Source organism: Panthera pardus, unplaced genomic scaffold (genome assembly GCF_024362965.1).
Source record: "Panthera pardus isolate Hobbes unplaced genomic scaffold, ASM2436296v1 HiC_scaffold_27, whole genome shotgun sequence".
Classification (NCBI taxonomy): Eukaryota; Metazoa; Chordata; class Mammalia; order Carnivora; family Felidae; genus Panthera; species Panthera pardus.
In genome coordinates, this window is record NW_026526843.1 from 111,102,974 (window position 1) to 111,126,135 (window position 23,162).

Below are 23,162 nucleotides of genomic sequence, written 5' to 3' on the forward strand. Positions count from 1 at the left end.
CAGAAAGTCATGATGCCAAAAGTGCTTTGGAATCTGGTTACCTCATCATTTATCCTGACTGTTAAGCATAGAGCAGGATGGCATGTTAAACTTCGGCTCAGCTATATAATGAAGCACTCTGAGTTCTGCTTAGCATCACAGTGACAACAGTTTCTAGAACTCACTTTGAAAAAAGTCTGAGATATCACATGATGAATAATTACAATATTATTGGAGAATCTGTACTAACGGAATTTTCCTTTCTTAGCTCCAACCAAAAATTAAGATCCTTCATTCTACTCATACTAATTACAGGACGTCTGGCATACAGACACACTTTATGTTATATGGACGTCATTAGCAGCTTTCTCATTAAAGCTCTTGAAATCAGCATATAATCTAGGCTTTAGTCTGAGAGTTCCTGAAATAAAGCAGAAGGAAAGATCTTCCTTTTTCCTGAATCACAAGACCCATAATCAAAGAACTAAATTTGAAAACAAGATTTACTTACAGTGTTATGAAGAAAGCAGGTGGTGCTCAAATCGAATGTTCCCAGAATGGAAAGTTAGTTTAAGAGGATGCCAAAACGATACATTTTGACACCTACCTAATCCAACCCATTTAGATTGTGGACATCAGATAAAGTACACATCCTTAGAACAATTTATCCTACAAGTTGAGTAGATCATTGGGAAAATTACTCCCACCTCATAACCAGCTGATCAACCAGAATTCTTGTTTTTCAGGAAGGAAATAACGTCTATCCCAGATACCTGTTCATCCTTTGCTCTCCACTTTATGGGAGAGAAATCTCAGTGGGGTTAATAATAGCCATGTCCAAAATGCATCTCAAGCGACATGCAATTTTTAGTCCCATGGTACCAGGAAAAAAGTCAGTAATTATATGGCCATTTGGAAAATTTCAATATGCAAATAAGTTAAAATATAACTATTACAGATGTTTAAAGAAAGCCCAGTGGATAGATCGTTTTATGTCTATCTTTGAAAGTTAGAATATGTCATAACATTATTTTACTTAAAGCTGAGATTACCTGGAATTTACAATTGCTGCAGGCAAACTTTTCAAGAAAAGTCCGTACAGGTTTACATTTGACTTAGACTAATACACTCTCAATACACAAGAGGAGGAAAGCAGAGAGGAATGGAAGACAGGCTTGCTGGATTAGAATAGAATTCAGCCTTCATCTCTGAATACATATATTTTTAGGTCAGAAATCACCAAAATCGATGCAGAAGTCTAAACGATCTTTTAAACAAGCCTACCTTCATCCAGGGAAGCCTGAAAACAGATTTTATAGTTGGTCTACAGGATCATTACTTGCCGTTTGAGGGACCTGGGGTTTGCTGTTTTCTCTCTTGCTGGGCCATGCATCATTATCATATGATTAATCACTGCCGCTTTCTCCATTATTTCAGTCAGCTATGACCAAAGAGCTGTTTGGTGACTTTTTTCAAAAAGAAACTGTCCATCATTTACATAACAAGCGGCCCAGCAAAACATATGCAAATTGATGTTCAAAACCTGACAAAAGCATATTGAACATCTTCTGGGTTGTATTCTGATGAAAAAGGTATTGCTTGTTTACAAAGCGGTGTTCTTAACTGGTACACCCAGAGGCACAGGTTTTGAACATATTTAAAACGCAGAATATTCTGACCCGACTGCCCCTAAGAAAAGAACAGAACGTTACCAGTGACATTGATGGGAATAATGCAAGAAGAGATCACTTGGGCATCTTGTTTCATTTTCTCCTCTGGTGTTGGGAGAGGCAGTGCTTTGCTCCAGTTGGTCTGCTTGTCCAGTGTCGAGGGGATATTGTGTACCGGGTTTTTCGGCCTCTGCCCTAACGTGACATCTGTGTCTTCATCTTCTGGGGGATGGGACTGCAAATGAAGTACATTCAGACTTTGCCATCATGGTTTATATGTAAGCACACATATTAAGGAATTTCCCAGTTAAGAACAGTGAGGTCAGAAATAAGCTTTTAGATCAAAGGAAGAATTCCTAGAAATAGTAAGCACAACTAATCAAAAGTTATGATTTCAATAGTCAAGAGACACAGAAGAAAAAATGGGCTACATGAACATGCTTTTCAGGTCAAATGGAATTAAGAGGAGAGACAGGTAGCCATAAATCCCCAAACTTCAAACTGAAGAAAAATCTGAGTCTCTAATCTAGTGAGAGGTAGATTCTGGATATCTATCTCGCTGTATATTGCTACTGAAAGTCTTGAGAGCTCAAAATGACTGGGATCAAAGGGAGAAGATGATATAGATGCCTACGAAAAGGTTCAGAAAACGTGCCAGAAAACCTGGAGTCAGGAGACATTCCAGAACACATCACCTGGAAGGACAAAGCCTATCTTAATCTGAGAGGCTGGATTAAAACATAAGGAGTTAATTTTACTGCACGACAATGGCATTTGTGAATAACATTTGAAAAATGTAGTTTCACCAACGCTGCGTGCACATGGAAAAACAAATCCCCCCACTTACTACAGTGGAAAATACAAAAGCAGTTAATGGGGAGAAAGAGTCAAGAGGGCTTCTTTTTCAAATTCAGAATAGTAAAGGGCCTTAGCTGAGTTTCTTTCCGCTTTGCAGTGTGAAGCTTTTCTTCTAGCTGTTTAGTTAGAGGCCTTGACTTCTGTATGGCATTTGAAAATTCTCTATCCAAACCCTTGATAGATATTAATATCGTCTACCTTTTACTTCAGGGCTGGGGTCCTAACCCAGATTATTAAAAAGGCTCCATTCCAATTTTGATTTCAGGGTTGGGTTTCTAAACCAGATTATCTTAAAAGACCCAGTTTTCACCACTGAACCTAGTTTTCTTTCTTTATATAATTTGGAGGAAGGTGAGTGTATAAAATAAATACTTTTTCCTCTTATTCCAGTTAAGTTTTAATAATATTCTGTCCTAAAATCACAAAAATTTTTTTTTTCTCATCCTCATATTTGGAAGCATTGTGTCCTGTTAACTCAGGATTTCACATATTGTCAAATTGTTCTCGGGTCCTCTTAAAGAGAAGATTCCAGAGCCACTCGTTTAAGTTAACCCCGCAGCATTTGCTTACCTTGTCAGAGGTATCTGCGAAACCCCCCAACACACCCAACAGGATATGATTGCCCCCCCCCCCCCAGAAAAATATGTTCGCCATGAACATTTTAGTAAAACATCGCAACCTTCTTTCTCTCTTCAGCTTTTGTGCAGATTCCCAGCGAAGCGAATAGCTCAAATAAAGTTGGAGCACAAAAGACTTTGTTTCCTAGGTAACTTCCAAAAAGAAAAAAAAAAGTTTGGTGCATGCAAAACGAGAGACAGAAAAAGAGGGAGAGCGAGCGAGCGAGAGCTGGAAAGAAACCCCCACCACCAGAGGCCACATTTCCTAGGCGATTCCTTCCTTGAATAACAATGGGCTGGGAAACAAAGAAAGAATAGTGACCTGACTACAGGCTCTGACCAGCAGCCAAAAGCACGTTTTATTTAACGGCGCCAGGGATAACTGGCTGCCCGAGAATCCTTTTGTCCTCTTCTCTTTTTTTGATTTGAGAAGTTTCACAGTTCTGATAAATATAGGGCAAGTCGGAATTTCTTCCCTTCGAACTATAAAGTCCAGGAGTGGCAATAGGTGATGCGTGTCTTGAACAGAGCCTTAATTGCACTTTAGGGGGGAAAAGTAAGTGGGAAAGACAGCCAAGGACACTGCTGTCTAAATCATATTTTATTTAATTCAAGTTAGGAAAATATCACTCTTAAAGTGGAGTTAAAAGAGTACCTGTTAGTTAGAAACAACAGTTTGCCATAGTTAAAAGACAGAAGAAAGTGTCTGGAGAGAGTGGGATAGGGCTGTGATGGAATGTTCTCAGAACCAGTACCTTTCTACTCCATGGGGTCATGTGGCAACACTCAGTGGGGGAGGGCGAACGGGTGCTGTTAAACTATGAACATGAAATGCAAAAAAAGAAAAAATTAAAAACATGCACACAACATACAGTACACCCTGGTTAAGCCAAGTCTGTAATATCAGTGAATGAATGTATACTGGGATAGCGCTCTCTCTCTCTCTCTCCCTCTCTCTCTCCCTCTCTCCCTCCCTCCCTCCCTCCCCCTCCCTCCCTCTCTCTCCCCTTCCTTCCTTCTGAATACCTCCCTATTTTATGAGAAGTAGCATAAATAGCGGTTAAGAGCACAGACTTTGGAGCTAGACTGTCTGAGTTCAGATCCTGGTTCTACCACTTCTTTGCTTTGTGGCCGGGGACAAGTATTCAACCTTTCTAAGGTCAATTTCCTCATTTGGAAGATAGGGAGATAACAGCATCTATCTACCCTTCAGGATTCTTTTGAGGATTAAATGAGTAAATATACAGAACAGACTGAGAGGAATGTTGGCACTCAATAAGCTCTCTAAGTCCGTGTCAGCTACTACCACCACTACTGCTACTATTATTATTGTCCTTACCTCGTAGCCGTGGCATATCTGTGACACTGTTTTTGCAAAATAGTGACTTTCCTTTAGCTCCCAATCCCAATTTGTTAATTTGGGAAATACTGAATTATTTTCCTTCCTTACAGTGAATTCATTTTCCTGTGAGCTCCTTGAAAGAAAATTCCCTGTGTGCAATGTCTTCCTCCAGGTTGCTTAAAATTTGCCTCTTCCTCATATTCATAGACTGTATTTGAAGACAAGACCAGGTTCAAGGGCATGTGACAAGGCCCCACACTCAGGACACCAAGCTTTTTTGAGTAAGGGGCCCTACCTTTTCATTTTGCACCGGGCCCCACAAATTACGTGGCTGGTCCTATTTAGAGAATAATCAGGTAACTAGAATCCCCTTCTCAGGATCTACTGAGAAGGACTTTGAAACTCTTTTAAACTCTAAACCATGTCAGCTTTGGATTCAATTAGGCCTCTATTACAGCACTTTCCATATAGCATTGCTTTAACATAACCTGAACTATCCCTGGATGTGTCTTTTTCTTCTGTTAGATTATGAGTTCCTAGGGGTCAGGGGCCATATTTGATTTTCTTTTCGGTCTTCCATGACGCCAGCAAAATGCCTCCTCACTGTAAGGGCTCAACAAATTATTTTGTGCCTTTGAATGATATGAGCCCTGTGTGTTCTAACACTGATGGGAAACCCAAGTACAGTAAGGATTGTGTTCAAGATATCAGGAGGAAGCAGACACCACAGAACCCACGGGTACTCACCATCTTTGTGCCGATAGGTGGAAGCAAATAGAGGAAACCACAAGCAGCGTTTGGTTCCGTCAGAGGCTCAGTATTAATGTATTCCAGTTCTAACCTGTTCTTAAGCCTATGGCAGACATATGTTTTGGAGGTGGAACGCTCAAGGTCTAATTCTCTTCTAAGCTTCTAAATTTTAACTGACAGGGTTGCTCATTAATTTTTAAGCAAAGCAAATGCCATCTCCTCAGGCCCGGTTAACTTTGATCTCAGTGTTATTTAACATAAATGATTTTTGTAGGGTCTATGGCTCCCTCATTGAAAATGATTATTTTGGGGTGCCTGGGTGGCTCAGTCAGTTGAACATCCAGCTTTGGCTCAGGTCATGATCTTGCGGTTCGTGAATTCGAGCCCTGCGTCGGGCTCTGTGCTGACAGCTCAGAGCCTGGAGCCTGCTTCAGATTCTGTGTCCCCTTCTCTCGCCTCACCCCCACCCCTGCTTGTGCTCTCTCTCTGTCTTTCAAAAATGAATAAACATAAAAAATTTTTTAAATAAAAAAAAAAGGAAAAATGATTATTTTGACAGATGTGCTGTATGTGGCCTGAGTTCAAGCATTAACCTGGGTCTCTCCTAAGAATCAGTCATAGACAGTGATGTGCAGGTCTCAAGACGCTTGGGTATGCAAAATAGCAAATTCATGGAAGTAGGAAAAAGGGAGCCAGAAAACAAAGCCCACGTGGTAAAGGAACCTGTTTCCAAGAAACCAAAGGCTCCGGTGTCTCATGAAAGGATTTCAAAAAATTACACAGCAGGAAACTGCAGGGCATAACATATTAATGATATTAATATTAGTATGTTTGGTCATTTGCCCTAAATCTTCCAAGTCATCTCTCCTGTTGAGTATTTTTGCCAGGAGTGAGGGATGAGGAGTGGTTTTTATTTTTTCATCAGTTTTAGAAGCCCCTCCATCCCATTAAACAATCATGAGGTAACATCTGGAAGTGACTAAGGATGGCAAGTCCAGAGAGAGCTCAGTCCGTTCTGTTTTGGTCACCATCATGAAGTCAAGGTCTGTCTGTAATCTTTCACAGAAGATTGCTTCTGAGATAATCGGTCTCTCAGCTATTTCGATAGTAGCTCCAACCTCCAGCTTGTGAGGGCTGAAACTAGGTACTCTTGAGCTTGTGTGTGAAACGACTGTGTTCTTTGGTTCCACCGCCCGACTAAAGCACTCAAGTTCCTGCAGATGGTCTGTTGATTTAGGGTATTTAAGCTTATAATATTCAAATGGACTTTCGTTTTATTTCTGTCATGAAATTAGTAACTGCTTAAGGGTAGTGTTAAAGCATTCTCTCTCCTAGGTGTTTGGTCAAAGGAAGCGAGAGCATTCTGATTATTTCTGATTAGATTTTTACATGGTGAATGCAGTAATCAGTTCATAGAATTTTCTTCTCAATTATTTAAGAAATAAAACTGAAAGAAAACTGTTACCTCAGCACATCTCTGTACGGCCCAGCATGCCTCTCCTTAATGGGTGCAGATGGGTAAGGTGAGGAAAAGCTGCATGCTGGTCAAGCTTGCATGAGTTACATTATTCTGTATAGGCTCTATTTGAATGAATGCTGTTGCTTATTCTTAGTAAGACTTGTAAGGGCAGAAACCATTTCTTGTTCATAACCATATTCCTACTGCCTTGGTACTGCTTAAACAAAATGTGTTGTACTGCCAGCTAGCACCCCCGTGTGCCTAGCATAAGCAAACAGAGAAATCCTCTCAAAAGAGATAAGATCAAATTATTTCCACATAGAATTTTTCAGTATAACATTCAGCACAAAGTCAAAGATAACAAGGCAAGAGCAGGAGACCAGACAGCATGAGCAAGGAGCGTCCAAAACAATAGTTGATAGAAGCAGACCCATAGGGCCTCCTGCTCTTGAAATTACCACTGCGTGCAGGAGTAGCAGTGAACAACCTAGGCTTCCCCAGAATACATGGATGGGAAGATTGTTAGACCATTCATTCATTCATTCATTCATTCATTTATTCAAGAGCATTTCTTTGAAGGTCAAAATCAGCCCCAGTGGAAACAAACTGTCACATGAAAAATGATATCCCTCTCATGGGTATAGGCATGCTCACTGCACAATTCTTTTGACTTTTCTGTACTTCCAAATTTTCTCATAAACAAATGTTGAAGAAAAACACACACATAAAACTTTCTCCTTCCTTTTCTAGGTTCCCATTCTGGCCCTCCTACCACTGATTTTGAAAGGGCTTAGACTCCAAGATGCACCATTTTAGAATCAGCCACCGCTGGTCTTGCCCATCTTGTCCTTGACAAAAGATGCTTTTTGGATGCTTGCATCCCATTTCTGTCCCTGCTGGCCCCATAATTTACACCCTCACATCCTTTCTCTACCTGCCCAGGAAACTGCTTCCACGAAAGCTAGAGTTATATATTTTTGGTCAGTGTTCAGAGCAGGAAATAACAGACATTATTAATTTCTTCACTTTTGTGGCTGTGAACAAGCATTTCTCCAAAGATCTCAAGATTTGCCCCCACCTTTGGCTTACTGCCAAAAGAAAAATATAATCTCTCCACATTTTACTTTCTTTTTGGTTTTATTTTATATGTTGATGGGAGCTTATTGTGCTTCAAAACTCTCCAAAAGACATCTGTTAAAATGTTGTGAGTATTTCAAAAGGAAAATGTTTTGAAAATTTGGCTCTGGTGTGTGATCTAACTGATAACACATGGCATTTATAGCAGCTGACTTTGAGGGCTGATTTATTACTGTCGTGCTGTCTTAAACATGAGAAATATTTACTAGAGAATGGATGTTGTGGTACACTTCGGTAGGGGAATAAAACCTTAGAGTAAAGATGTTCATTGCAAGCCAAATGGGTTCCTGGTGAGGTGATCTGGGCTCTTATTGTCACCCTACTCTGAGACTTACTTGTCCTTAGACCTGGTCCCTGCATTTATGCACAGCTTATAGCCCATTTGTGAGATGGAGGAGACCTTGTCTGCCTCAGATTTTTCTTTACTGGAGTGTGTGTATGTGTTGCACATAAACATGAAGTGTTTGGTCTTTCTGGAGGGCTTAAAGGAACACCTTCTTCACATAGCACCCTTAGTGCCACAGTTACATGGCACTTTTATTCCACGATGGTGTCCCACAGTCTCCTCGTGGCTGGCATTGTGCTCTTCCAGACATGTTTAATGACATCATTTCTGACTCATGCTGTGCTCCTCCCTTTCCTCTCTCCTCAACTCCAACATTTACCATAGGGAACAACCTTGGGAAAACAAAATAAAGTTAAGTAAAAGCTTAGGGCGCATCCTGTGCTTTCTCTGTCCTAAGCCTTTCTTCCCTTTCCTGGTGTTTCCTTTGTCACCACTCTCTCCCAGGCAGCAGGAGCCTTCATGCTTCCCCTAAGGAAGCTGCTGAATGCAGCACCCCCAAGTGCCCAAACCCTTCACGCCATGTTCCCAGCCAGCTGTGAGGGTAGACAGGAGCCCACAGGTGCATTCATGTTAATGTGCTGAGAACTCCTAGTGAAAAGCCCAAAGGAGCACGTCTCTGAAGCAGAATTCTGGACAGTGGTTATAGGCCAGGAGGGAGATATTTGGGAACAAGTGCCTACTAGGTTCTTTAACTGCTTTACACGTTACTATCTATTTAAAACAGCACAACGCATAAATGTGCAGGACTGGGGAAAACGGCCTTATCATTGATAAATCTGCTTTTCCAAATCATAACTTTTTTTCTCTTCTCTGGTGGATATTGCCACCACCACTTCCTCACTTCTCCTGAGAAACACTTTGCAAAAGGAAATATACAAAAGGCCAATAAGCATACGCAAGGGCCCTCAACATCATTTCTCATCAGGAAAATTCAAATGAAAACCACAAGCAAATACTGCTATATATTAGAGGGCTAAAATTAAAAATATTAATACACCAAGTGTTGACAAAGGTGAAAAGCAAGTAGAGCTCTCATAAATTGATGAGGGGAGGGTAAAATGGTATAGTCACTTCAGAGACTGGCAATATCTAACAAACCTGACATATGTCTACCCTTTAATTCCTTCTTAGGTGAATGGAGGTAAGAAGAATGAGTATGTCCACAGAAAGCCTTGCACAAAAATATTTACAGCAACTTTATTCACAAAGTCCGTCCCCCAAAACCCTCACAACTAGAAACACCTCAAATATCTACCAACAACAGAATGGGTAAACAAATTGGGGACTACTGTATTCATACAATGCAGTACTACCCGGTAATAAAGAAGAATACATTATTGCTACGTACAACATTGACCTCAAAAAAGTATGTGGAGTGAAAAAAGCCAGACACCAAAGAGTATGTGCTCATTCACTTTTGAATCCCATCTTGTCGATAGACGTCTCAGGTATGAGATCCGTGTCTAGAGAGCAGAACACGAACGCAATGGCAACGGTGCAGTTTTTACCCAAAGAGAGGTTTTTTGAAAGATAGCAGGTAACCACAAAGAATCTCTCTCTCCTTTTGATCTCAGCTGGAACTGAATGCAAATTCTTAGGGTGATGGAATGCAAAATGATTTTACGTATTTTAAAGTTCAGGAACACTTTGTTTAATGGTGTTCTATGAATGAAGCGATTTAAATGTGCCGAGCATAACAAAATTCTACTTTGAAGCCTGTGTGGAAGGTAGTCCCCATGTGAATGGAAAAGAGGGCTCCAGGGAGGCCGGGACAGAGAGCACCTCCTGCTGCTGCTCAGTCACTTATTCATGGGAGTTGCTCTGGACTGTCAGGGAGAACACAAAACAAGGCCTACTGGGCCACGACCACTGTGATGTTGACGCCAGTGAGTGTCTTATTCATCCCCTGTGGCCAGCTTTGCCAGTTAGTGGGGTCACTGCCAAGGGCCATTCAGCAACAGTCCTCAAAGGTTGCTAGCACCAAATAAAAGACATGAGTGGGGAAAAGGCAGGCCAGGCTTTGAAGTGGAGGGAAGAAGGAGGCTTTGAACTCCTGCAAACAGCGCAAATACCCTCACCCACAATGGCCCAGAGGTGCGGGGAGAATTCTTCCCTCACCCTCCTGCCTTGCCGTCGCCTGGGGGCTCTGAGGTGTGCGGTAACTGAAGACGTGTTGTGTATTTGGTCTCACTCCCACTGACACTTTTCCCTTCTAACTCACGCCAAATGTGGCGAGAACTCGGTAGGGTCCTACTTGACCTTATTCCAGCAATTAAACAAAATAAAAAAGATAAAACTTTCTTATGCACGTGCCATGCATGTTCTGCCTTTACTTTTTCCCGTTTTTCTCTCTTCTTTAAATTGACTCTTTTTTTTAGTATAGCTCTGTGTTATCATGTGCACAGACTCACATAACCCTCCCACAATCAGGAGTCAGAACATGTCCATTACTTCAAAAAGGTCTCTTGTGCTGTCCCTTTAGAGTCACAGTCTCCCCCAGCTCTTAGCCCCTGGCAACCAAGAGTCCGTTCTCCTTCGCTATGGTTTTGTCATTTTGAAAGTGTCATATAAATGGAATCCTACCTTTTGAGCCTGGCTTCTTTCACTCAGCATAATGCCTTTGAGATCCATCCAAGTTGTTGTGCGTATCAGCAATTCATTCCTTTTTATTGTGAGTAGTATTCCATTATCTGCTTAGACTCTGAACAGTGAAATGTCTCAGGCATGCAAGAAAATGGGAACCTGAGAATATTCTGTGATGATGTGTACAAACAAGTAATTTCATTTGCTGTTCCACAGCCAGGCTAATGTCTTAAAAAGAAAGAAAGAATTCCAACACTAAAACCTGCAACAAGGAATTTTCTTTATTTCTCATAATATTTGTTGTTAACTGCACTTATTGGCTAATGCTTTCATTAGCTATTGTGCTGCCTATTAAGCTGTCGTCTGTCAGCTACAAATCTCTTCTTCCATGCTCTGTTATGCTGGGACCCTGCAAATAACCCTTCTTCACCAGCTGCTCCCTGTTAGGTTCTGCCCTAGGAGTGTGAGCTCCTTTCTGCAGTTACTATCTCTGTGTCACCTCAGTTTCCCATGTGCTGTGTCTGCTTTATGGTACCTTCCCTATGCTGAATTCTCTCTGTTAAAACAACTGGTGTGGATTTTTTTTTCCTGGCTGGACCCTGACTGATCAAGTATGTGGTACCAGGCTTTCACCCCTGGCTTACTTAATGTCTAAGGCATCTAAAGTAGTTGGCTAATTCTGGTTCCTTAGTCCATGAGGAAAATAGGAACCGGTGTGATGGTCCGTGGGGTGTCAGCATGATAATAATCTCTGCAACTTATGGCAGAGAACAGGAGAACTAATGTCTCAAAAGCAAACTGCTTCTGGTGATTCTCGAACATGGGTATAGAGGGAAGAAGTATTTACTGGTGTCAGTAGCTGTATAGTTCCACGTCCTAGGTGCTGTGCTGATTTGCTCCAAGAAAAATCCTGTATCACAACAACGGCTACAAGTAAAGTCACAAGCTACTTATAGCCAGTCTCCTAGATCTGTCTACCTTTTGCAAAACCAGACACCTGAATTAAATGGAGAGTGTGATAGGCATCACCACTCCTGTGATCTTAGATTTGAAACTAACTTCAGGCTCCTCTCTCCCTACTATACCAAGAAGGAACCTCTAGAAATTGAGGAAGTTAATCCTATACATGCACAGTCTGGTATCTTTATAAAGCACTGCTCTTTCTGATCATGTTATTTCTGTGTTCAGAACTCTTCAATAATTTCCTATGTCTATGGAATAGAGTTATACTTTTCAGTCTGACATTCAAGGTCCTTCAAGATCTGGTCAATTGAAGCGTTGCAGCCAAACCAAAGTATTTGAATTTATGTATATGCACTTCATCTTCTCCTGCCTGTGTGAGCTTGCTCTCATGGTTTCCTCAGCCTATAATCCTTCTCCTGCCAGCATTCATATCCAAATTCTACCCCATCCTTCAAGGCCTTTTCAGTTCCTTTATCATGAAGTTTAATCCTAACACCCAACCCCATGCTAACACCACACCACAGGTGTTAGGTGTTAACACCTTATACTTGATAATATCCATGTACTCTGCATGGCAGAGATTATGTCTCATTTTTATATCCGTTAATTTTTTCAAAATGAAGGAATAAGTAAGAGGCCGTGATGGGAGAGAGGGCATTCCAAGTGGGGATACTGCTTTGAGAGTGCAGGATATTATCTCAAGAAGCACATGTGGTTTGGTTTGGCTGAGGTCTAAGGCCTGTACAAAGGACTTTTGAGAAATCCATCTGGAAAGGCAAGTTAGGACCAGATTGTACAGAGGATGGAGAGTTGGGTGAAAGATTTGAACTTATTTCTCTAGGCAGAATGGAGGAATTGAAGGTTTAGGATTAGGGAAGAATTTTTATGTCAAAGATTCTCATACCAACGTTAGAATTTTTCTTAATTGGCTTAAAGGAGCAAACTGGGTAAGATAATGGAAAACACTTAAACTGCAGCAAGAGGGATTTAATTTAGGTGGACAGAACCATTTTGAGACAGGTCATAAAACAACAGAATATTTCTGAGAGAAAACTATGAAGATGTTTTATAAAAGCAGAACACCTGTCTAGGACATTGTGGTATGTGTAATTTTTTTTTTTTTAATGTTTATTTTTGAGAGAGAGAGTGCATGTGAGTAGGGGAGGGGCGGGCGGGGGGACGGAGGATCTGAAGCGGGCTCCGTGCTGACAGCAGACAGCCCATTGTGGGGTTTGAACTCATGATCTGTGAGATCATGACCTGAGCTGAAGTTGTACGCTTAACCGACTGAGCCACCCAGGCACCCCGGTAGGTGTAATTCTTTTATAACAAAGGAATGGCTTGGTCAGCATTTCTCAGTCCCAATCTTGTAAACCAAGAGAATATCAGAAATCTCTAACAAGGACTCATGGAAAAAGGGAAGGAAGGGAGAGGCTGGATGAGAGGAGACATAGCTGGGGATGGGAGAGAGAGTGAGACCGTGAGAAGGTCTTTATCCCAGGGTGGGTCAAATACTGTTGAAATGCCCCTCCTACCAGCTCTAGTCTTGAAGCCCTCCCTTGGCTTGGATCTCCACTCCCAGTCTTCTAATTCTTCTGAATTAGTTTAGTTTTTCTCAGAAGCTGCTTTCTCCTTAGACCTATTTTCTTCTTCTTGATAGAAAATGAGAGTGAACATGGTCATTGTTTATATCTGGGCTATGACCAAGGAGGTCTGAGTTCTAGTTTGAGTAATTTCCTTCATTTACATCCCAGCAAAGCTGTTGGAATGTCCCCTGTCCTTAAGATGCACCTCCTTGGTAAGAAGAAAAGTATGATTTGACACAATTTTCTGTTAAAATCCCTGGATGCCACAGTGTAATAAGTTAGAAAAGTACTATCATGCTATGAAATGACAAAGAATCCCTGATATTCTTCCCAGGCTAATTGTATGAAGTCTGACAAAGAGTCTAACTGTGAACACGATATGTTGGAAGAGTTAACTGTCAATCCTGTTGATAAGGATTTAGGCCTCAGTGTTCCCCAGGGACCTGATCAGCTTTTGCCATAGGGCTCCATCTCATGTCAAGCTCTGTCATCTGCTACCACAGAGACCATTAGATATTCTACCCCTGGATCACTGATGAAGCTTGGAGAGGGACACTTGGTGAGATTGCTGGAGTCTCTTACCACATTTGAGGAAGGATGATTTCCATGCCTATATGTCTAGACATCAGAATCTAAGCAGGGACTTAGACTCCAAGGGTCCCCATGGACCTGACTGCAAGTTGAATGCAGCAATAGGAGATGTTTCAGCTCAAGTGCCAATGACTCTGATCAGTAGCGGCTGTCTGGCATACTCAGGAAAGTGCTGTGATCTATTGATAATGCCTGGCTTCAGCTTGCACAGGGGAAGAGCAAGCAGACCAATGTCTCAAGTATTGGCACATCTAGGCCTGGACCGAGGGACCTTACTGATGACAACAGATGAGCTGGACGTCTCATTCAGCAGAGGACAAGGGTGCACTGCTATGACAGACTGTCTCCACACTCTGAAATGGGAATCTGTGCCCTGAGGGTGCCCTAGGGGCCAGGGTGTCATATACCATAGCAGCGTCTAATCATCTTAGATTTGATTCTCTTTGGTCTTCTGAATTTTGCTATGTATGTATGTATGTACTTAATTGAAAGCCAGAGAGAATGAGCCGGGGAGAGGGGCAGAGTTGGGGAGAGAGAGAGAATCTTCTGCCTGGTGCAGGGCTTGATCCAATAACCCTGGGATCATGACCTGAGCCAAAATCAAGAGTTGGGTGCTCTGAGCCACCCAGGCACCCCTGAATTTTGCTATTTAAAGAAATTATGAACTAAGCATGTCCTGGTTGAACTTACTTTCTTGAGAAGCCATATATCTGTCATAGGTACTGGGGCATAAGTCCCAACCCAGTAACTGCGTAATATTTATGGCTGAGTGTATGTGTATATACATATAGATATATATTTATTTTTTATTTTGAAATAATCGAATACAGAGAAGTTGCAAAAATTAATAGAGAGGATTCCCATATACTCTTTTTTTTAATTAAAACAATTTTTTAACGTTTATTTTTGAGAGACAGAGAGACAGAGAGACAGAGCGTGAGCAGGGGAGGGACAGAGAGAGAGGGAGACACAGATTCTGAAGCAGGCTCCGGGCTCCGAGTTGTCAGTACAGAGCCCAACATGGGGCTTGTACTCACAAACTGTGAGATCATGACCTGAGCCGAAGTCAGATGCTTAACTGATTGGGACACCCTGGCACCCCTTCCATATGTTCTTTATGCAGCTTTTCCTGATGTTACAATCTTACATAACCATACTACATGTATTGAAAGCAGGAAATTAACATTGGTAAATATTATTTACTAATCTCTTTATTTGGCTTTTTCCAGTTTTCCCACTACTGTCCTTTTTCTGGTCCAAGATCCCATATTGCATTTAGTTGTCAGATCTCCTTAGTGTCCTTCAGTTTGTGGTAATCCCTTAATCTTTGTCTTTCATGATCTTGACACCTTCAGAGAGTACTGGCCAACTATTTTCTAGAATGTTCCTCAATTTAGGATTGTCTGACATTTTCTTCTGATTAGATTGTAGTTACACATTTTTGTCAAGAATCCCACAGAAGTGCCATCTCACTGTATTATATCAGGAGGTTCATATATAGCTGTGCCCTTTTACTGGTGATGTTAATTTTGATCATTTGGTTAAGATGGTGTCTGTCAGCTTTCTGCAGCTAAAGTTACTGTTTTCTGTTTGTAGTCAACAAATATATTGTGGGGAGAAACTTTGAGACTATGCACACATCCTATTTCTCAACATAATGTCACCCAACTAATTTTAGCATTCATCAGTGATTTTCCCCTGTAAAATTGTTACTTTCATATTTGGCTAATGGTGATTTTTAAAATTTATCTCAATACTTCTACATTTATTAATTAGAATTCTTCGGTAAGGAAGAGATACCTCACTCCCATGAATGTATGTATATATTTATCCCAATTTACTTATGTCAGTATAGACTCATGGCTTTTTCATCTTATTCTGTGTTATAATCCATTACTATCATTATTTTAGTGCTCCAGGTGTCCCATAGTTAGACATTGGGAGCTCCTTCAAGTTGGCTTCTGTGCCCTTTTGACAGGCCTCCTATTAATTTTTTGAGGACTCTCTTTCCAACATCTCAAGATAGTCTAGGCTCATATATTTCCCCTGGCCCAGCCCTAGAATAAATAATTTCTCCAAGGATCCCTGGCTTATTTTTCTTTTTTAGAGAATGGTATTTACAAAGAAGAACTGGGCAGTAGATGTGCTCAATGTTGCCAGAGTATCATTGCTTCTAAGGCTGTCTCAGATGAGAGAGCTAAGAAATATATTTGTATACTCCTACATGCACATATACACATACTTATTTTATGCCTATCCATCTGCTTATACATGTCTATATCTCTGTTTGAAAACATATGTATGACTTTATACTGATATTTTAGATGTAATCCAATAAATACCAAAGGATCCATTCTAGACTTCCCCTTTCCTATTTGTAACTCCTTTCCCTAACAGTGACCAACTGATTATCATTATCCACAACATATTTGCTCAGTCCTATTATCCACATGGTTTCAGAATTTTCTAGTTCATTCTCTTGTGAAGAACAAATTTACCAACTAGAGTACAATATTTGTGTACAGTTCCTCTTGTCTTTATCTTTACGCTGTTGCTTCAGGTGCGGCTGCTCCTAGAGAAACTCCCATATGGGAATGGGGCCTCAGGCCTCCACGTTACTGGGAAGGAAAGAACTAGAGGAGATCAAGTAAACCAGCTTTTCCCACAGTCAGACCACCCACCTCTATAGCGGGCTCACCAGCCTGGACAAAGGCGAAAATGGGGCCCTGGAAATTTTCCCAGCTGACTCCAGAACTTGTCATCCACCTACCAGGGGACTGGCTCACTGGTGCCTTCTTTTCAGAGGGAGAAGACCAGGTCAACTTCCACTGATTCATAAAAACTTTGGCTCATTTCCAATCCACTGAATATAGGGCAAGGAGCGAAGGTAAGAATGAACCAGAACCACAGAACAGCTGAAGCAACGTATTATACTTTGCTTTTCAGCGCTATGATTTGGATAAAGATGACAAGATCACCTGCAATAAGCTGTCCCGGGTGCTATGCATGATGGTTGGAATGGTTATCTCACATGAGCAACTGAGCAGCATCACAGGACCGTCCAGGAGGCTGGTCAGGGTGCAGATGGTGCCATATCTTTCGCAAAATTTGTTAAGGTTTTGGAGAAGGTGAACATGTAACAGAAAGTGAGCATCCGATTTCTTGACTAAAAGGCTGAGACCAAACTGTTCCTTGCCTTCTAGTATTTAAATACTGGAACTCGAGAGTCCTCCTATCTCCCAGCCCCACCTCTACCCTATCATCTCTTTTCTCCCAAGATGCCACAGCTGTTGTGTGACAACCCCACGTGTGCTCTGTTAACACAAACCTGCTTTTGGTGTAAACAGGGCATTACAAAACGGCACACCCACCCTGTTTCGCTTCAGTATCCATTCACCTGTTCCCCATTTATAAATATCATCTCCCCCCCCCCAGTTACGCAGCCAAATGCCACAGGGCCCTCCTGTCTGAGAAAGTGAGAGAGGGACTCATGCCAAGAACTGGCCAAGCAAGCTTTCACTGGATGTAGCCTTCCCTTCACCTGGGTTTCAGCATGCTCCTGCAACCTTTTCCATATGTCCTTTGCTTCCTGCTTTTCCGTCACCCAACATGCCATTCACTTGATCTTTCAGTCTTCCTGCTTTTTATTATGCTTCCAAGTTCCCTCTGTTTTACCTGGCACCCCAAGTCATGCCTGTTAAATGTAGATCTAACTTGACAAGGCGGTTCCGTGGTCTGGCGGCTTTATCTGCCTTTGCTCGCAAATGAGCCTCTGGGATGTTTTATCCTCAGGAGCTTTTTGGGAATCAGCACTTCTCTCAGAAAATTTGACCATCTCGTGATCCTCTGCACTCTGCTTCGTCATCAAAGGGCTGCTGGATGGAGATGTTCTTCTTAAAAGGTGAAAGATGTCGAGCCCAATCTTCTAGGTGGCTTGCCCAGGTCACTCAATGGCCTCTGATTCTTCACACAGAGAGTACCTATATGTGGCTACTCTTGTTCTTCAGAAAATAGCCATATGCCTGCAGGTTTGCTCAGCTTTGGGCCACTGTCGCCACCAGAATGGCTGCTCTCACAATATGCTTGGGGACCTTCTCATGCCTTTTTAGAAAGGAGGCAGGGCACCCTAAAAGCCTCCTTTATTCCCACCTGTGCTGCATGGTTTATGCCTCAGTGTTGCATGCCCTGAGATGTTTTTCACTTCACATTTCCAAGTAGAAGGGTTGGAGTTACAGAGGTGCCTAATTTATCTGTCCAAGAGATTTAAAGATCATCCTAGTGTCCTAAAGGTTTTTGCACTTGGCAAATGATCATGCTGGAAGCCGTAGTCCACTCCCAGTGGAAGTCCAAAGCATTGACTGTATTGTCACATTAGCTGCCTGGTTACGTTGACTACCTCCCTCCCTGTGTAGACCACTGTTAATCCCCTAGAAACGTGGGATCTGACATTGGTGGCATGATATGGTGTGGCATTTTAGACGTTTCTGCAAGCCACAGCAGCTTATTTGCCCAAGTCAGCTGAGTTTAGGCCTCACTGAATTAGGCAGTTGCCATCCTAATGTCCAAGTCTATTCCTTTATATATCTGCCTGTGGCTAACTTTCTGTGACTCCTATCTTGCTTATTTGCTTTCTTGCTTTGGAAGGAAGATGTGCACACAGTTCCTTAGGAAGGGAATGGCTGTAGAACATCACTGCAAAGGAAGGAGAGAGGACTGGGGAACAGAGGAGCGGCCGGGTGGGATGGCTCAAGTATAAATAAATGAGGAACTCCGTAAGAAGTAATCATTTTGGCTTTGTGATCATGTGATGTAATATAGGAATCGTACAAAAGGGAAGAGCTGTCTGATACTCATCTATTCAGTATCTCAGAAGGTCTTTGACTTGAATGTTTAAAGTTCCTAAGTTAATGGCTTTTCTCTCTTTTGGTGTTTGAACTGTTTGAATCCATGGTTATGCCTTATTATCCTATTTAAAATTATATCAATCCATCAATAAATATTTGTGGTTAAAATGAAACAAAGCAAAAATACTTCTTTCCAAAGTTACTTAGGTTTAGCTACTTTCTTCCCCACCTCCTTCAGTGTGATATTCATTTGAAATATAGTTAGGTTTATTTGTTACTCTTTGTTTTCCATTTTGGGTTCTGCTCACATTCTGGTTGATTTTATTTATTGGGCGGGCTGGTACATAAAACATTACCTGGGTTCCAAGAGTTAGACCTACCCAAAAATATACTCAGAAGTGGCACTCTCCCTAGACTCGACTGCCTCCTTCCCGCCCCCCATTCTTTCTAGCCTGCTTCTGCTTACTGTTGGTAAACCAGTCTCATGAGTTTCTGATTTGTCCTTCCTGTGTAGTTAATTTCGCAATAATGCTTGTTGTGAAAAAGTGAGTTTGCTCCAACATGATTGATATATCTTGGAGAACGGTCTGAGCTTCATGCGAATTTTGTGTTTGCTTATGGACAGTTTCATGCATGAGAAATTCTAGGTCAATCCAGAAACTGCACCCAGCTGACCTGAGCTGGGTAAGAATACATAAAATGCACATACCTCAGACGTCTCTGAGTTTCCCTGCTTTACCCCGTGTGTTAGAAGCCACACTTACCCATGCCTGGGGCTACAGCCTTCTGCCCCTTTTGCACCAGCGCACAGAGCTACAGCCCTCCCAATGTTCATTCCATAAGCAGACTTCAGGGCTTTTTCTAGGTAAAGTGACACGTTTATCATATTATAGTTCTTAAGTATTTAACCTGTAAAATTGTGCTACTGCTTTTTCTTATTAGGTTCCTAACTTTTTGTGTATGTGTTGTTTGAGTGTTGTGCCCTATGTGCCCCATAAACTGGTTTTTATCATGCAATTTTGCATAGTGGGGAAGTTTTTAGGGAGGAGTATATGGTGTTATAGCAGAATTGACTATTTCTTTTACACAAGTAAGTGGATACCTGTATATTTTCTTATATACTCTTCTTTCTAACATGAAGGGTAGCATACTGTAGCCACTTTTTTGGGGCTTTGGCTTTTTTTTAAAAGATACTTAACTTTAGTTTTTAATTATTTCTTTGCATATAGTTGACACAAAATGTTACATTGGTTTTGGGCATACAATTTAGTGATTTGATCAGTATATTCATTATGCTGTGTTCACTACAAGTGTAGCTACTATCTGTCATATTGTTATGCTGCCATTGCAACATCATTGACTGTATTCCTTAGGCTGTCCCTTTGATTCCAATGACTTATTCATTCCATAACTGGAAGCCTGTTTTTTCCTCGCCTCTTCACCCATTTTGCCCAACCCCCCACAGCCCTCCCCTCTGGCAACCATCAGTTTGTTCTCTGTATTTATAGGTCTGATTCTGCTTTTTGTTTCTTTCTTCATTTATTGACTTCTTTTTTTAAGATTCCACTTATGGTATTTGTCTTTCTTTGTCTTATTACACTTAGCATAATATCCTGTAGGTCCATGTCTCAAATGGCATGATGTCATCCTTTTTTGTGGCTGTGTAATAGTCCATACAGATGTGTCCTTTTTTAAAAATATGCATGCTCTTATTTTTTAAGTTTATTTTTAAATTTATTTTAATTCCAGTATAATTAACATACAGTGTTGTATTAGTTTCAGGTGTACATTACTCACTGCTCATCATAAGGATACTCTTTAATCCCCATCACCTGTTTTACCCATCCCCACCCACCTCCCCTCTGGTAACCATCAGTTCCCTATAGTGAAGAGTCTATTTTTTGGTTTGTCTCTTTTTTTCTTTGTTTGTTTCATTTCTTAAATTCTACATATGAGTGAAATCATATGGTATTTGTCTTTCTCTCATTTATTTCATTTGACATTATACCCTCTCAGTCTAACTATGTTGTTGCAAATGGCAATTTCACTTTTTTATGGCTGAGTAATACACACACACACACACACACACACACACACACACACACATACACCATCTCTATCCATTCATCTATCAATGGACAATTGGTTGCTTACATAATTTGGTATCGTATGTAATGCTGCAGTAAACATAGGGTGCATGTATCTCTTCATATTAGTGTTTTCATGTTCTTTGGGTAAATATCCAGTAGTGGCATTACTGGATTATATGGTAATTCTATTTTAATGTTTTGAGGAACCTCCATACTTTTTTCCACAGTGGCTTCATCAGTTTGTATTCCCAACAGTGCATGAGGGTTCCTTTTTCTCTGCTTGTCTTTTGTGCTTTAAGACATTCTGAAAGGTATGATGTGATATCACATTGCGGTTTTTTGATTTGCATTTCCCTGATGATTAGTGATATTGCACATCTTTTCCTGTGCCAGCCATCTGTATGTCTTCTTTGGAGAAATGTTTGTTCATGTCTCCTGCCCATTTTTAATTGGATTATTTGTTTTTTGGTACTGAACTGTGTAAGTTCTTTATGTATTTTGGATACTAGCCTTTTATTGGATATGCCATTTACAAATATCTTCAGTAGGTTGTCTTTTAGTTTTGATGATTGTTTCTTTTGATGTGCAGAAGATTTTTATTTTTATAATCCCAATAGTTTATTTTTCCTTTGTTTCCCTTTCCTCAAGAGACAAATCTAGGAAAATGTTGCTATGGCCAGTGTCAGAGAAGTTACTGCTTGTGCTGTCTTCTAGGATTTTTATGGTTCTAAGTCTCATATTTAGGTCCTTAATCCATTTCAGTTTATTTTTGTGTATGGTCCAGTTTCATCTTTTTGCATATAGCTGTCCAGTTTTCCTAACACCATTTGTTGAAGAGACTTTTTCCAATTGCATTTTCTTTCCTATTTTGTTGGAAGATTAATTGACCATATAATTGTGGGTTTATTGCTGGGCTCTCTGTTCTGTTCTGTTGATCCATGTGTCTATTTTTTTTTTTTTTTTTTTTTTGCTAGTACTATGCTCTTTTGATTACTATAGCGTTGCAGCATATCTTGAAATCTGGGATTGTGATACCTCTGGTTCTGTTCTTTTCAGGATTGCTTTTGACTATTTGGGGTCTTTTGTGGTTCCATACACATTTTAGGATTGTTTGTTCTAGCTTTGTGAAAAAATGCTGTTGGTAGTTTGATAGGGATTTGTATTAAATCTGTAGAGTGCTTTGAGTAGTATAGACATTTTAATCATGTTTGTTCTTCCAGTCCATGGGAATGGAATATCTTTCCATTTGTGTCATCTTTAATTTCTTACATTAATGCTTTATAGTTTTCAGAGTAGAGCTCTTTCACCTCCTTAGTTAAGTTTATTCCTAGGTATTTTATTATTTTTTGTGTCATTGTAAATGGGATTGTTTTCTTAATTTTTTAAATTTAATATAATTGTTAAATTTACATCCAAGTTAGTTCTTAATTTCTATTTCTCTTACTTTCTTATCAGTGTATAGAAATGCAATGGATTTCTGTATATTGATTTTGCATCCTGAAACCTTACTGAATTCACTCATCAGTTCTAGTAGTTTTTTTGATGGAGTCTTTAGGCTTTTCTGTATGTAGTATCATGTCATCTGTAAATAGTGCAAGTTTCACTTCTTTCTTGCCAGTTTGGATCCCTTTTATTTCTTTTTGTTGCCTGATTGCTATGGCTAGGACTTCCAGTACTGTGTTGAATAATAGTGGCGGAGAGTGGACATTCTTGTCTTGTTCTTGACCTTAGGGGAAAAGCTCTAAATTTTCCCCATTGCATATGATGTTAGCTGTGGGTTTTTCATATATAGCCTTTATTATATTGAAGTATTTCCTCTAAACCTATTTTGTTGAATGAATGAATGTTGTAGTTTGTCAGATGCTTTTTCTGCATTTATTCCAATGATCATAAGGTTTTTTTTCCTTTTTGATAAGATGTGTCATATTGATTTTGTGAATATTGAGCTATCTATGCATCCCTAGAATAAATCCCACTTGATCATGGTGAATGATTTTTTAATGTATTGTTGGATTCAGTTTCCTAATTTTTTTGTCAGGTATTGTTGCATCTATGTTCATCGGAGATGTTGGCCTATAGTTCTCTTTTTTTGTGGTTTCTTTATCTGGTTTTGGTATCAGAGTAATGCTGGCCTCATAGAATGAATTACGAAATGTTCGTTCCTTCCTCTTCTATTTTTTGGAATAGTTTGAGGAGTATAAGTATTAACTCTTTTTTAAATATAGGGTAGAATTTACCTATGAAGCCATCTGATGCCGGACCTTGGTTTGTTCAGATTTTTTTTATTATGGATTCAATTTCATTGCTGGTGATCATTCTGTTCAAACTTTCTATTTCTTCCTGATTC

General features: G+C 40.5%; 1 protein-coding gene and 1 pseudogene across 4 annotated transcripts in view; one reads left to right on the forward strand and one right to left on the reverse strand.

The window, feature by feature from the left end:
• Positions 1 to 17,984, forward strand: part of LOC109248349 (calcineurin B homologous protein 1-like) — a 31,600-nt pseudogene extending 13,616 nt beyond the window's left edge.
• The window catches only part of NHS (NHS actin remodeling regulator), a 341,053-nt gene that overhangs the window by 12,173 nt on the left and 305,718 nt on the right, over positions 1 to 23,162 (reverse strand). For 2 of the 4 annotated variants that reach the window (XM_019418008.2, XM_019418010.2), the window contains exons 4-5: positions 3,880 to 3,942; positions 1,692 to 1,884 (exon numbers count right to left, since the gene is read on the reverse strand). In XM_019418008.2, coding sequence (XP_019273553.1) covers positions 1,692 to 1,884; positions 3,880 to 3,942 — 256 coding nt within the window. The other 2 variants (XM_053891807.1, XM_019418009.2) reach the window with 2 other exon arrangements.